Source organism: Acanthaster planci, linkage group LG07 (genome assembly GCF_054643075.1).
Source record: "Acanthaster planci isolate LZ-2023a linkage group LG07, COTS_SCS, whole genome shotgun sequence".
Classification (NCBI taxonomy): Eukaryota; Metazoa; Echinodermata; class Asteroidea; order Valvatida; family Acanthasteridae; genus Acanthaster; species Acanthaster planci.
The window spans coordinates 14,543,231-14,560,061 of record NC_141783.1 but is presented as its reverse complement, the minus strand read 5'-3'; the positions used below and the strand labels follow the sequence as shown (position 1 = coordinate 14,560,061).

At 41.9% G+C, this 16,831-nt stretch overlaps 1 protein-coding gene across 10 annotated transcripts in view; it reads left to right on the top strand.

The window, feature by feature from the left end:
- LOC110980865 (uncharacterized) overlaps positions 1-16,831 on the top strand; it is a 123,540-nt gene that overhangs the window by 87,818 nt on the left and 18,891 nt on the right. For 9 of the 10 annotated variants that reach the window (XM_087138839.1, XM_087138834.1, XM_087138836.1 and 6 more), the window contains 2 exons: positions 10,903-10,968; positions 12,797-12,852. In XM_087138839.1, the coding sequence (XP_086994965.1) occupies positions 10,903-10,968; positions 12,797-12,852 (122 nt within the window). Of the gene's footprint in view, positions 1-10,902; positions 10,969-12,058; positions 12,350-12,796; positions 12,853-16,831 lie in introns of those variants that run through there. The other variant, XM_087138842.1, reaches the window with a different exon arrangement.

Here is a 16,831-nt window from a genome sequence, read left to right as displayed (position 1 = left end):
TTAAAAAGGAAAAAGCACAGGCCATCTCAAAGCTTTTGCTGTCAGATGGGGAAGTTTTGGAATGAAGTCATTTTGCCATCCATTTACGATCTCTTGGCACCTGCAGTATAGTCATAGAGCCTTCCCTGCAGACTCCAACTCCCATCCCTCAAACCCCACAACAAACATTCCGGATCCCATCTGAATAGCTGGCCAAGCCCGATAATGCCCAATTTATTTGTGAAAGATTTGGGCCCGCCAGAAGACAAAAAAGGGAGGACTCTTGGAGCCAAATCCCAGTAAAGTGCGGGTAAGTTCCACAGCCTGCGGTGCGTGGACTTGAAATATCATAAGGCAGGCTTTCTGTCTTCATGCCCAGACAGCATTTCAGCACTGCACAGGTGGCACAGGTCCCCCATTTTCGTAAGGGGGGATGCTTTGGTCATTAGTTTTACACTGAGGGGTGAAAATTGTAAGTTCATTGATGTACGTGTACACATGTATGGAACATTCCATTCATCTGTGATAAAAGGACATGGCTGAATCTCTGTTCTTGTATATAGTGAGCAAGAGTACATCGATTGTTTTTGTTTGAAATTCCTGATGAGGTGAACGCTTTCTCAGATTGCCCGAATGAAATGTTCAAAGTGATTCCCTATCAAACGAGAACTACATGTACCTTCCAGAATAGTACTCCCTACAGTAATACATGTACATGTATGTTGATGTTGGTGCTGCCACCTTCTTATGTTAAAGGGAAATCTGTCTATGGATTTGTTAACCTATTAAATCCTCTTTTTAACTTCCTGCGCAAAAAAAAGAAATTATCTTATTATTAGATGATGTACATATACATATATATGCTTGTCAGCAACACTACAGAGGTGCATATACATATATACCGATATATCATGATACATAACTAAACGTGTTATGATTTGTCATCACAATACCATCCGTCTAAAGTGAGTTCTTTCATGTTTATGTCATTTCTCACGGTATAAGTTTTCTCTGTCCTTATTTAGTATTTAGTTCGAACCAGATATTGATTTGTGTCCAGACCAAGATCAATTTTGGAGCTCCTTTCGCACTCCTCTTCTTCCCAATTTATTATCCTTTAGCCGTAAACATCCATCCCACGTCTCCTCTTGATCATAACAAGGTCTCACGCTGGGTCCTCTTACCCCTCCAACAGAAACCGGTCTGGCTCCAGCTTGGGGCGTTTAAGGTCAAATCTCTCATTTGGGTCCATTATTCAAAGAAAAAAAAGCCATCTTCAGGGTTATTTCTTAGCATGGTCTAAGATTACAGACTATGGAATAACTGACATCAGAATGCGTGTACATGTACTTGTGCACCGTGGAGGCATGCATGGCAAACTGAATCCGAAGTCCCAAAATTCATTATTTAGTATAAATGTTTGAGCTTCTCAGTTTTATTTAGCTGTTGTTTTGAGTGTTGTTTTAGGGACTTCTACATTACTGTTTTAAGTTTTTTCCTTTTTCCAAAATCAGTAGAATATGTTTAAGCTCCAAAGCCTAATGATTTTGGATTATACAGAAAACATACATCAGGTCCGTATGGAAAGAAATCATCTTGCGCTTTAGTCGCACTTTTAAAACAGTGACTGTAAGTTTCTGTTGGAAAAGATGGCACAATTATATGAAATTCTGTGAAGCATGATTGCAGCTCTTGTGTCCTCCACTTTGGAGATTCACTGGCACTGATGATAATGTTAGTAGGCAGTCTCATGCATTTTGCAGCTTGAAAAGTATTCACTTCCACCAGAGACCAGTCAGGCAAAACTTCTTCATCTGGAATAGATTAACAAAACCCCATCCCACCAAATTATCTCCAATCAGGCCCCAAATTGTTGTTATATCAGGGACTTTATGACACCTCAATTTTCACCCCACAAAGATCCCACTTTAGACACCTGAGCTGCCCCCGTTAAGAAAAGAGTGGAGAGAGACATGCCTTAGCGACCAATTTGTCAGGTTGGCATACCATCACACATTTCTGCATCACCAGGTAGTAAAAATCCCCTTCCTTTGAAGAGGCTTGCCTGCCGCTAGGGCCTTCTGGGATAGGATGACAGAAGTACAGGACCCAAGAGGAGCTTCCTCCAACTTTCCATTTCACACCGCTCCAGTTTTTTTCTTCTTCTGTTATGATTTATTGTGGACATGTGGAAGCTTTTTTTGAGGTAGGTGTAGTATACCTTGTATTATGTCCCGACCAGGTCAGTCTGCTAGTCCCTGCACTAATTGGTGTGTCTGGCACGCCTGCTGCTGACTTGCTGCAAACAACAAAGCCTCACTGGTTACCAAGAACGGGTGCTTGTCACACAATCCGGGAGCCAGTGTTTCTCCCCCCCCCCCCCATGGTGTGCTCCCTGATAGACAGAGGCGAAATTTCCCCTGTAATTGGTTTCGCCACGTGCCCTCCAAAACATACCCCGAAAACCAATCACCACGCCTCCCTGGTTGCCTGAACCCATTACGCAGCATCGGCTATCTGCCGGGTACCAGCGGAAAGCTCCTCTCCTACTTTTACCCCTCATGTCATTAGTATGTTGCGGGGAGGACCCACCAGGAGGGCTCCCTCACTGTTAAGTGCTCTGGGGGATGGTGTCAGAGGAACGTGCCTTCTTGAGAAAGTGAGAATGTCCCGCCACCTTCGTTCTTTGTCTTGATGACCCCCTGTGCCTTCTGGGCTTGCAAATGCAGTGCAGTGCCCTTGTGGTTTGAATGATCTCTGTGGGTACATGAATGAAATCATTAATTTGATCAGCAGTTGAATCCCAATTTTTTTATAGTGTCACAAAATTACCTTTACTTTAAGTGTGCTTTTTCTTTTTTCTTTTCGGATTGGAATTTTTCATTAGTAACAGAGAGACGTGACACTGTATTCTAGATATTTTATGCTGTACAACTCTGCTCTATAAGGAATGGATGGATATTTTGGGAAGATGTGGTTGAAAGCCACATGTGCCTGCATTTTCATAAGTTGTGTATGTCAGGATGACTACATCATGAAGATGACGTTGGAGTAATGATATATCGTAGGCATTTCATAATGTCAACACATCTCTTGCCAAGACCCTCCTACAACATTTCTGTGGCTGGCCTAAAAAAAAAAGAGATGGGATAAACAAGTCATGGACAAACAAACCACTAGAATTAAAGGGGGGTGTCTGACTTAGTCTGAGGCAATTCACAAAAGTTCAAGAAATGGGAAGTGTGATTTTGTAGAGGGATTGTGGCTTTCCTTTTCGTTAAAATTGATTATAAAAATAAAAGGTTTCTTTGTCTATCCTATTTGTGTTTTTTTGTTTGCTTTTTTTCTTTTTTCTTTTGGTTGTTCATGCTGTCATATTTTCGGTCATTTATTGATCACTCTGTTGAAGGGTATTATTTTCCCCAAAGCCTTACATTTCTCTGAGGTTTTTAAGCTTGTTTTCCAGAGATGATGATCCTGAAACTTCTTGGGGGGGTCCCATCTCGGAAGCATCTGTTTTGTTCCTTCTCATGGGTGATGTCTCTTCAGCCCTTCATGAACACATGTAACAAATAGCAAGTGGCTTAATATGAAGCGGTGTTGTTCATTACATTAAGCCCAGCCCAGCTCAGCCGGGGTCACTGTTCACCAAATCAGTGCCATGTCTGATTAGAGAGAAGACACCAACACCTCGAGTCTGAAGACCTTCGGGACAACAAACCCAGTATTTTGGAGATTCCTTTTTTTCTTTTCTTGTTTTTTTTTTGGCTTTTTTTTTATTAATCAGTCTGAACCCCCATGTGGTGTTATGCATACCACGGCAAGCTTCAGTTAGATTGCCATTAGCTCCCAAAAGGTGTTGCGCACGATTGTGATTAAATATTGCCTCATCTCATGCTGTTTCAGTTCTTGCCTGTGTCCTTAGCATGCCTGATTGCTTTTATGGTTTGTCTTTATGCGCGTCATCACGTTGACATCAGAAACAACATCTTAGATCTCTTGCTTCTCTCCGCATGGTCTTCATTGATGAAGTTGATTGTGACTTGGGGTGGTTTCAACTAACAGGATGCAATTTTTGAAGGATGAAATGATTGAGTTTTGAATCAACTGCTGAGGGATCTTCGTTTGCCTCTTTTCAAATTAAATTAAATTTTTGTTTGAATCTCATAGTTCATTTACGTATGTCGAATTTTAAGCTCCAGAGATTTTAAATGTTTCTTTCTTGTTGAGTGTATGTACTTGAATAAAGCTTCAATTTATGAGAAAAAAAAGTTACTTTGTTTCTGCAGCCAAACACATACATTCACAGTGTTCTGAGCTGGGATTTTGTTTTTCAAGGAGTTGAAATTTGGGCACACAAGTTCACTGTTACTCTCCAAAGTCTCAAGTCCTGCATTACTTTGCACACACATGCCAGTTTTGGGGGAATATTGTTTACTCTTGTATAAATAAACAGGGTCTGCCCGGAGTGGGGGTTGCAGGGCTGTTTTTAGTTGGTCAAGTCCCCTGACAAGTTTCTGGAGATCGGTTTATTAGCATATGATCGTGTTTGTTTTCATAATTTGTATATATAGCTGGGCAGAGAGAGGAAAAAAAGCTGCCAGACGGAGGAATTAACGGCATTAAAGTCGCCTTAATCATTTTCATGCAAGAGCAGATTGATTGATTTTTATTTTCAGAAAGTCATTAGATTGATCGTGAGTGCGTGTAGTATTTTGGAAGGTCTACAGAAAAAACACCAACTGAATTGGTCAGAAATTTATGTGTATCTTTTCATACACAATCTTCTTGTTTCCATTTGTGAATTAGAAAGGACACTTTCATTATTGAGCAGCGACGTCCCATGCATCAGGCTCATACCTCATGTACAAGTCCAATTTTTCATCTGAATGTGCGCAAATTGGTACCAGTCTGCACTTTAGTACTGGATGGAAGGAAACTGACAGGCTGATGATTATTTGATCAATGATGCATTTTGTATTCTTTCAAGTAAGGAGCTTTCATGTTCTGTGTTTGCAGATGTTCGCCTTCAACACGCTACAGCCACTGTATAGCACTTTCAAATGGATATTTACATCACTGCATTCATGCAGTACCCGTACTGTACACAAAGGCCAGACTCAAAGAGCATGTGCCAAGGATGTGACACAGTGAGAAGTTACCAACCGCATGCAACAACTTTTTGGGAGGGACGTTATCAAGAAATTTGACAAAGTGCAGATACAGAACTAATCCACATAAATACCTAAATGGCCATAAATGGCACGTTTTAGTCGAACTTCAGCGGGAACAGCTATGTGGTTTTGTTCATGAACATCATATCTCAAGTGCTACTTGACTGTCCATTATCATCGTGCCAGATCCAGAACACCAAGATTAGTGCCGCAAAAATTGCTGCATTTTTGGATCTAGAAAGATATGAACAACAAGTGTTAGAGGGACATTTATGTTCCAACTTCAAGTGACAGCCTTGAGGCTATCACAGAGATAAGTTCTTTTTATCCCAAAAGTTTGCCTTTTTTCCCTTAAGCATGAGTTATTTGATTGATTCTTGAATCTCTTGTTCCTCTGACCTTGTTTTAGAATTTCATCTATTTGTTTTAATTTTTTATCATTTCAAAGGTCATTTGGGGGTTGCCAAACACAAAAATGCCATTCCTGTAAAGCCCAACATAAATATCGATTTTGATGGGACAGCACAAGTGGACAGCAGCATTGACTATAATGTGATTGACCCTGGCTTGTCACTAGCCATTGTCACTGACCAGGGACCCCATACACTGGGTCATTACGGGCCCCCAACCTCCCACCTAACCTGCTGCCTGGCACGCGCCTCATTCCATTCCGATTCTCCGGGTCCTCATAAACCAATCCTCCAATCAGGTTCAAGAGAGCAAGACAACAATCTTGGACCAAGGAGACAGCCTTCTAAAGCCAAAGTGAACCCTCAACCCCCTCCCAAAAAAAAGTTGCCCAGAGCATCATGGGAGGTTATTATTGAAGATATTTTATAACTGGTGCCCTTCTAGGTGCTCATCAGCATCACCACCATGCCATCATCATAACTGGTGTCTGATTTCATTGGGTCTCGTGGCTGGTCGGGACCCAGACAGCTGCAATAACTAGGGAGGCATTGTGCTGCCTGTTATCGCCTGGACTAAGCATTATGGGATGGCAATTATAGTGTGGGTGCCTTACACCAACCGTGCCGTCCATTCATCTTATCCCTTCTTTCGTTCACATTCCACAGGATGGCGTGTGCGTGTACACAAATCACACCCACTGCATTGGCGAATCTGATTGGTTATTGGGAGACCTGTTGATGGGTGGGTTCACTCATTTGCATGTCACTGCTGACTCCATTTTGGCCATCCTGATTGGTCAGCTAAACCCTGCTGATTTACATATGCTGAACCAGCAAGATGCAGTCATGCTGTGGTCTTGTGGCTGGCACATTGCAATTTTTAATTTTTTTTTCTAGACAGTTCTCAAAAACTTCCACCGGTAGCTGTCACTTCTTATCCAATCCTGCTTTTCATTTCAATTGCGAGCCTGGTGTCTAGTAGAGGGTTCACCCTAATCTTGTTTGTGAAAACAAAAATCTAATAAATTTGAGTATTTTGGCCTTAGGAATGTTAAGCTGTGTGATCTTACCCTACCATATGCTGGAAAAGATAAGTAGGTCTGCCCAGATTTTCCCTGAGAGGAGTAAGCTTTGACCTAAATCACTGAATTTGCAGTGACGTCAAGGAAAATTGCGTCCCTGTGCAACTAGGGTTAGTACCTTTGAATTTGTCATTTTCCATCGTACTACTTGCCCCCCCCTGGTAATTACCTGTTAATGTCACGTCTTCCTTAACAGGAATTGACATATTTTCATTAGGAACAAGTGCAGAAATAATGGACAAATTCATTTGATTATCCCCAACCAAATTTGCTCCACGTCCAAGAGATAATAGAGATTCCCTGGAGGGGGGGACTGTTGAATAAACCTCTGTCAACAAAAACACATTTTGGTCCTTTACGACCTGAGGCCTTCATTTAGATTCCAGGATTTACTCCCAAATTCCAGGATATGCGACCAGGAATTTATGGCCAACTATTTTTCAATCTAATGAATGAAAAAAAAGCCAAAGGCTTTCAGCTTCAGTCATGGCACAAGTTAAGGTCTGATTTTCAGTCTATCCTCCATTGGATGGTTTATTTTTTTGAAATTCCTTTACTGGGGTAACTGTACTACTTCACCTGTTTTGGGAATGGGACAGTTTTATGTGGCCATTTACGTGGTGCATTCCTTAACATAATCAGCAAAAGTGGGATAGGAGTGATCCTATTGACGGATCAATAAAGAGACACAAACATGCAAAATGTAATGGCATGGATAAGGTCACTTACATGTAAGTAAGCCAGGGAAGGAAACTCCCTGCATCTGGCATCCTGAATTAGCCAGAAGTGTCCAATCAGTAATCACTTGTTATCAGTCTGAAGTTCGTTTATTCCAGTTTTGGTTCAAAATTGGCATTTCACATACATGTATGATATCCATCTTCATTCAATATCCAAGGCAGTCTATTACCCCCTATCTCTTCTGAAACTCTCATCTTGAATTAAACAAAATTTGCTTTAGCTGCTTGAAGCATTAGGAGAGTGTTGTCATTGAGTTAACCATACTTATACTCACTGGTATCTGACCAGAGCTCCCGTCCGTGATGCATTGCGACACACTGCACCCCCTCTAGGGGTGCTGTAGGCTCCCTAGCTCCTCCCATCAGGTGGCCCAGGCTTGCGCCCGTCACCCGATCCAGCCCCCCATTACGCACCCGCAACACAATCCCACCATCTCATTTGGTAGAATTAGACCCAATTTGTTTAGCCGGATGACAGCGTCACAGAATGTGAAAGGCACAACAGAGGGTGAAGAAGGGAAGAGGCAGAGAGCTTGAACAGAGACCAACCAACAGAAAATACTTCTCAGTTTGCATTTGAGAAAAGAATTTTTACTCTAGAGACTTGTAAAATGTGGGCATTGATTCAAATGAGTTTGTGGTGAAGAGGGCAGGGAATTTACCATGTTTCCTTCATCGGAGATAGTGAAAGCCAGCATTCTTGAGGTTGTCTTAAAAATTGGAGCCTTAAACAAGAAAAGTTGGGAGCAGGTGAAGGCATTATGAATAACCCGCTCCATCACCACATCCCCAGGGAGTTTGACGGTATCAAGGGGAAAGCTTGTTTCGGGAGATACCATGTCACCAATTGGGAAAACTGTTCATTGTCATTCTTTAGGAAAAAAATTTTCTCCCCTAAGCAGCATTGGAATTTTTAGTTTCGTGTGTGGATATTGACTTTTTTTGGGGTGTCCTTGCGAGCTTAATCATTTAAGATGATGCATGCCAACATGCTGTGAACTTTACAGCTAGCCACGATAAATAACCAAGCAAATTTTTGGATTCCTCATTTGTAATGAAGCCCAGAGAAGTCTGATGAATTCATCATTGATTAATTTGATGTGTCATAGCAGGTCAATGTGTGCCAGTCAATGGAGCAATCGTAGGGAGCTCCTTGAGCAAATACCACATATAGTAGTGATTGGAGATTGTGCCTGATGCAGCACTAATGAGAACCGTGGGCAGAGGGGAAAATGACAGCTTTAAACTTTTCGGTGGTGTGAAATGTTTCATTTGTCTTTGTCTTTTACAGAAGTCTGAAATCCTCAGCTTTTTTGTGACCCCAACAGTTAATTTTTTGTCTTCAGTTCCGTCTGTTGCCAAGACAGAATTTCAAAGAATTTCACACAGCTTTTTTGACCGGTTGACTTAATCCTTATTAACGGTGTAAGAGTTGTACAGGAATCTTTCTTTGTAGGAAGAAAGTGATGTAAGAGGAGAAATGAACAGCTTTTGACACTGAAACTTTTCAGACGGATCGAAAGTGACAGTGGATGTCTTTGTTCCTGTACATGTCCGTTGAGCAGCATTGATGACCGAATCACAGTGTTATGGGCATGAATGGCTCCCGTGTAATATGTTCTTCACTAATTGGTAAACTTGATAATCCTGCCTGGGAACTGCATTAATCTGAATCAACAAACTGCACGGAAGAAGATTGCAGAAATTCCTGTATCGAGCAGGACTGGAAAAATGTGTGAGAACGTTTTCACGTGAGTTGAGCTTCTGTAAGTAATGAAGTGATTCTTCCAAGACATTCGCACAGGGCTGACTTCACTGAGACCTTACTGGGGTAACTGTCTACCTAAGCCTGCCTGAGCATCTGACTTGTGTTACGGGGAAGAAGAATATGGGCAAGCCTTTGGCTCCAAACTTGCTGATCCCTGCTATTGTATTTTTAACCACTAGGAGGTTGGAGAGGTTTTGTCAAAGGTCAGTTCATAATGACCCCTTCAATGTGCTGACCTGTTTGTACCTGGGTAGATCAGGGTATTTGTACTTCACCTGTGAGGAACTGAAAATATACTTTCAGCATGGAATGTGGCTAAAGTGGTGTTGAACGTTACTTTCTTGAACCTGGAAATCAGTAAATTTTATTGTTCAGTTTTGACTTTGTAGCTGGCAAAGATACATCATGAGATGAAACACTGGCATCGGGAGATGTACTTTTTAATACTGAGTCCTGTCTGACACTGACATGTGCTTTCTGAGAGCTTGGTTGAAGAAGTTTCTCAAGTTTACTTGGGTGGGACTAAAGCCTGTGACCTCCTGTTTACAGTGAAGGCACATGTACCACAAGGTCAACTGAGTTTGTTTGAATCTGCCAAAAAATGGTCAAATTTTATGTGACTGTCTGCACGGCTCACTTTAAATACCTGTTTGTTGCCTGAAGCTGTTTAAAGAACTGCGCCTAAATAAAAATTACCCTTCATTATCAAATCCAGGGTAGCTTAACAGCCAGACAAGTAAAAACAGACTTTTTGAGCAAATTCAGATCTCCCCAGAATTCCCCCCGAAAAATTCCTGGCTGATAAATATCCCCCATTCAGCTCGTTATTGGTTTAAAGTTCCCACTGTGCAAACTTATAATGAGCGCCTATCCCACGGTTTTTGCCTTATATGCTTCAAAACAAAACAAAGCACCAGACCTCCAGTTGAAATTTCTCACACAGATATCGGCTTTTCCACCGCTGCGTTGTTACACTCACAGCGTGGTGCTGGAAAGTCACCTTTCTTGCTCAAATGTCAAATTCCTGGTACCATCCCAGGACACTGTGTCTTGAGAGAGTTTTGTTTTCCCAGCCGGGTTGAGAGCCATTGTCTTGCTGACGTGTCTTTGTTTTAGTCTGTCGTTTGGCTGAGCTGCACCCCAGCCCGTTGTTTTCGCTGTGTCTTCTGCAATAACTTTGGACCTCGGAATTTTATGCAGCGATTTAGTTTTTGACCTCGGAGTCCATGTAACTTGTGCTTACTTGATGCCGTCCTGTAACCTGGGATAAACCCAAAAGCTTTTTTATTTTGGTAAGCCATGTTAACTGTGAAGTGACATGCAGCGGTCTGGCATCACAACTGTAGATTTTCACTGAGTGCATTGATGGCCGCTGTTGGAGGAAAAGGTCCACATAACACAGAACAGGGATACTGTTTGTGGCCTGCGAGAAATGTACACCTGAATGCGCATGCATTCCTTTGAGTGTTCCACATGTCAATGACCTCTGGACCAATGTGGATTGCCAAGTTTTCAGCACGAGTCCTTTCTAGAAGGAAATAAGCAAAGTGGAGCAATTTGTCTTCAGTTTTTGATTGTGTAGAACTGTTTCCTAAGAGCACCAGTTCCAAAAATGCAGAATGTTTAATGGGTACATTTTCACTGTGGTTTGACAGTTGCTTACCATTATTCTGCCCCTCAGCCATTAGTTTTGAGGCTAAAGGAGAACAAATCTTTGATTTTGTTCTTTGCTCTCTCTTTCTTCAACAGTACTTGCTTTACGACTCAAGCTCAGACGCCCCAGGGAAGAACTTGTCAGCCAAGGAATTATGCCTCGTAAGTATCTTTTTGTTCCAGTTCCTACAGTTCTTAAACTCTATAAAATCAGAATTGGTCATGGCTAACCACGCTGCAATTCCAAGTCATTTTTGACAACATATTGTTCTTTTAACTGTTACTTTGCTCAAGTTCTTAATTTGCAAAGCGTTTTGTTGACTCTTGTAGCATACCTAGAAATGAGTGATTCTTAAACTGTGTTGTCCTTGAACTCAAATAAAAATGCTCACTGTGGACATTTGTTCTCACAAACTACTGCCATATACTGCTCAAATGCATCCGGAGTAAGACACAGTATTCAAAGTAGTTTCTGCAGTCCTCAAACTTATTGTGGACCATCTCCTGTGGCCTTGAGGCCAAGCCGAGGAAGTTATGATGCCGTGCATATATTTATCTACGGTCGAGTATTATCAGTGATGGAGATGATAAATATAGCTGCCAGCATACGGAGCTGGGCCTGCACCACCATCATTGTCTTGTAGTGCTCCGTGGACGAGGGGGTGCAGGAGAAAAATTATGTCATTGAGGTTAAAGCTTCAGCGCTTGTAAGCCCATTACAACAACATGGTCCGCAGTCTGACGTAGCGCATACCAGGCATACCAGAATCCACAGTCTCTACATCTGATTCCTGCCTCGTGGCTACGATCCTTGATTTTTTTTTACTCCATTTGCCCCCCCTCCCCTTCCTGTCTTGCTTCTTCTTTTTTTATACCGTTGGACGAGAAATGAGAGATCGTAGTGAGACATTGATTGTGCCGGGCTTTGACGTCATCAGACAGATAGCCACGGCATACTTCCACAAGCCGCAACTCCTTCCGCCGCTTTTACAGCAGCCAATGACATCCACTGCCCGTGATGTCACCTGCCACAAATAGATGCCTGTTATGCATAGCTCCCCCCCCAGCAACAACTGTTATAATGCTTTCTTTTATGACATCCAGGAATCTTCTTCATTTGTCTCATTGCCCACCAAAAGATAAAGCTCCCCCCAAATATGTTTCCAGAAGTTTCCTCAAATACCAGGTATTCCAATATATGCCTTCTGCCTGCTAAGAATCCCGCACATTCTTGAGAATGGTTGGTGGGTTTGCACATTAGGGCGGGCCAGGGGGATAAAACGTTATGAGCGTAGCGGTAGTTTTATTTAGGATAGTCTTGAAAGCCTGGCGAGGACCAGGCTTTAGTGGAAAATTGAGAAATATCTTAAATCAATTTACAGTGCCCGTAGCGATGGAACTTTGACTCAGTGAACATCCCTGTGTCATCCTGTAGTCTGATAACTGCACTCCTCTCTCTCAGCGTAATTTGGGAATATACCGGTACTTTACGGACTCAACATGGACATCAGAATATCGGTTCAAGTGCAGGGTGCCAGATCCTGTAAGTGGTCCTGTTCCATGCCACGCGCAGTACCACTCACTTCCTGCAGTCTCCTCAATCTAGTAACAAAGGCCGTGACTTTGTTTAACTGAGATGGTTTGCCCAATCAGAGAATATCTAAAAATAGTCATAACGGCGGAACATTTAGGGGGAACCTGGGTTACTCATGCAAATGATAATTGAGTTCTATTGGAGCAGCCAGATGCTCTGAAAGTGAAAATACACCATGTCAAGTTGCCAATGAAAGCATTGTTGTTGATTATTCATAAGCAGATTTAAATTTAATAATTTAACGAAATCTGCATACTCATAAGCAACGGATTATTAGAACTGTAGACAGTGTTTGGTGTACTGTGAGTTGACTAAAAATCAAGATGCCGTCTGTCCTAACTTAAACCTACACTTTCAAAGACATTTAATGATGTGAATTGGTTTTTTTTTTTTCAGCTCTAAAAGCTTCACCAGGATTCCATGAGCAGCGTCAAAGGCTAGAAAGAGCAAAGGTAACTTACATGTACCTGGTGTCATTCTTATATCTCACTTGTATGTGCCATCGTCACTCAGCAAAAAGGTTTTTGGAATCAAGAAGCCGTAGTTATGAAGCACTGTGAAAAAAATCCAATTTCAAAATGAAAACTCTTTGAATCATTTCTTTTTTTAATTCTGGCACTGTTACTTTCGCCGGTTTCCTAGTTTTTACCTGTTTGATGCTTGAAATTTTGTGCTCCCTTGGTTCACAGAAACCCTTTGCACATAATGGCGCAAAAAAAGTTTGAGTACTTTATCAGCAAAAATTGATGCAGTAGGTGTTCTGCGTCGTGCAGTAGTACATAAAGCTGTGTTGTGTATGTCTTCTAGCTTTGCTTAGAGGATCAGTTGGTGTGACAGTGTCCGGGGATGTGAGATCTTCATACTCTGGTACCTGGTTGGTTGTAATTGAAAATCCCGTCAGATACAGGGTTCTCATTGGCTGTAGAATTAAGCAAAAATACTCAGGCAAAGCTTGTCTGGACGGGGATTATTACTGACTGATGACTGATTCACACTGCCAACATTTTCATAATTTAGTCATATATCTTTGAATAAATGATACATAAATTGTCTTACATTCAAATGGCTTTTACCAGTGATTATATAGCCAAGGTTGGTGTAGCATGTTGCATGCTGAGTTGTTTGTATCTGAACTGTTGCTCCTTAGTGACATTTTTTACAGTCATTGTTTTTTAAATAATGCGGAATCTTGCTGTGCTTCCTCTAAATCCTGATCCTTACTCATCTATAAACCAGTGTTGTATTGACAAACAGAATTTCGCTTAAGTGCACCGACAGTGCTGTGAGCCTGACCTATATGTAGCTATGCAGCATCTGTGAAGCCTGGAAGCAGCTTGACGTAACCTGGAAACATCCGGTTTGGATCTTTCCATCTCCTCAAGATGTCCCACTAACAACAGCCGGCTCCGTAGCAGCCACCTTTCTCTTTGCTTCCCTTTATCGCATTCCTTTTTTTTTTCCTCTGCGGATTTTTCTCTTTTCAAAAATAGCCTTGTGTGCTGTCTGCAGCCTGTCTACAGCCAGACAGCAATGCTGTCACGTACTGGAACCGTCCCAACCAGAAATAGAATCTGGTTATTATTAGCTCCCGACATGCTTAACTAGCAGTCTGTTGTGCCTCTAGTCTAAAATAAATCTACGTAAAAATATCTCCGTTTTTCTATTTTGAAAAATGTTCTGCAATATGAGAATTCAAACTCGTGATGCTGCATAAATAGACTGCATCTGTTTATAGTGTGAAGAACTCATTGACCTAAGCTTGTCCGTTCGTGAAGCCTTTTTGGCTACTGTGACTTGAGTCTATTTTGCATCATTACTATAATGAAATACCATTTGATGGATACACTCTGCATTGGTGAAAAGAAAAACTGGGCACTCCTTTTTTGCAGAGAACTTTTCCTGTTTCATTGAAGTAACCGAATCAAGAATTGGGTCCTGTTCGGCTCATTTCTCCTCCAATCCGGTGGGTCGTTTCTAGTCTCTCCTCCTCCTCCCCGTGGTATGTCATGCTAGAGTGATGTTAAATGGAGTGAACATTGATGACGGACATCAATGTCTTTTGTCTAACATTCCGGAGAGTGATGCAGCCGCCCAAAAATGCTGCCGTGCTCTGCTTCGCAGGGTGCGTACGGAAGAAATGGAGAAATGCATGGCTGAGTTTAAAGGAGCTGTGTCTGATATGTCAAAGGTCAACCCAACTGTGACTGTACCTATTCCAGTAGCTTGCATTGGGTCTCCATTGACTGGCAGGATTTGACACAGTGGTGCTCCCGCCAGACACCAGCCACTTACAGTGACACAGGCTCGAATCTCACCCGATAGGCCCTGCTGGATTTCCTTGAAGTTAACTGTGGGGCTTTCTGTCTATATAGACCTCTATCATAGGGCAGCCATCTTGCTTTCCTACCATTCAAAGCAATGTAGTGAAACTGAGGCTGGAGGGGAAGGTAACGTTGTATTACTGTTGCCAATGGGTCTGCAGGGAACAGGACAAACATGACAGCATGATGATAAAGGTCTATACCCAAGGCAGGTGTCCTAATGAAGTGGCTGTTGATGAGAGAATTACACACACCTTTAGGAAGTTATTGCAGCCACTACCGGGTGATGTCTGTCAGTGTAGGTGGAAATAGCCTTGGTTGTAATGTTCGGACACGGCCTAAAATTTACATTTCTTTCATTGTTTCCTTGCAAAAATATTACAGTCTTGCACTGAAGAACAGTGATACTATTTTCTTTTAGGCTTGATCACTTGACTTGTCTATGCAAAAGCAGTATTATGAATATACCCCTCCGTACACTTGTAGTGAGTAGGTTCCTACACTTACAAATAAATAATTGAATCGTCAAAATTAATCCCAACGACCCACTTTCAGTATAATTTTCTTTTACTCAATCCAGATGGAGTTCAGGAACTTTTGCCTTTTTTTCATACACACGAAAACTCAACTGAACAATCTGTGGTCACAGTCAAACAAAAGGTAGCTAAAATTTTCCCAACCGATATATAATTTACTTATTTGAGCAGCATCATATTTTCCAGAGTGGGTTCCCTCTCCAACTGTGCTGACATTCCTTTGTCTCCAATTGGTTGCGAGCACTTCCTTACTGCCGCTGTCATCCGGCGACTCACTGCAGAAAGACTGTTTATCTTAGTGGTGTCCTTCTGTTAACACCCAGAAATTTCACTCATCACAAGAACTTAAAAAAGTGTATCAAAAGGTGGTATTTTGTATTCACCTTACAAATGCTATAAATACCTGAACAAATAAAAAGAATATGAACTGCACCATGTATCGTCATCTTCAATCTTATTGATTCTTGGATGGAAAAGTATTATTGATTATGACAAAGAATAAGATATAAGCTGTTTTTTGCCTTTTTTTCTCAGTTGAATTCTTGGTGTACAGCCTGTTTTCCAGAGTTGAATGATGCTTATGTTGTTTGGACACAATGCAAGAGCATCTCAGTATCTGGTCCAAACTGCCATAGACACTGAACTCAGTGCCCATTCCAACTCTCTTGTGTCCGAGGCTGGACTTCCTCTTTCACACTTGAATTTTTCAGCCCAGTGAAGGGGGTGATTACCTGAGGGCTTTGTTTGTATCCTGTACTTTTGTGGTTGACTGCACTCAAACAACAAACGCAAGGTCAGGCGTCCATGCCACCCTGGTTGCTACTCAGTCAAGACAGGGCTACTGATGACTTTGCCCTGATGACGGGGATAAATGATATGTTGAAATCGTACGCAATTCATGCAAGAGTCGGGTACAAATGTGGCTCTGTGGAGAACGGAAAAAGAAAAGCAACTGAATAATGAGGTATCCATGTGATTGGAGAGCAAATTTACTGCCAAAGCATTTTTTTTTCATGGTGCAATTGTTTTATACATGTGAGAATCGTTGCTTAGGGTTAACCTTTGCTTCGCCCAAAGGAAACATTGGAAATAAGCACATCGATAGGAACCTTGGAATGATTCAGAACTTTGAAGTTATTCTTGTTTGATCCACAAGCACCTGACTAATGCAGCCAGTGGCTGACATCACCATACTGTATCCCTGGTGGTACCAAGTGGCTGTCTGCTGCAACTGTATCTCATCACAAGGGCGGATTATAGCGGAGGGTTTGCGGCGTGTCAGGTTCTTTCTTTTTTATCCCCCCATAGACTGGGGAAACACTAGAAGTAGCGTGACGTACAGGTACAGTGAGTGACAATAAACGTCAGCACTTTCGTCTCAGTCCCGGCTGGGAGCGGCATTTGCCGACAAATTGGAGACTTCTGGCCCAACTTGCAGAGAGAATAATCGGCTGAAAAACAAAAATCAAAACTTCAGTTCGTGACTTCTAAATGTAATTGTCTGATTCCTCACACAAACTCCTCTCACATTCAAAAGTTGTTTTTTAGATTCCCTCCCTATCGTTACTGACACA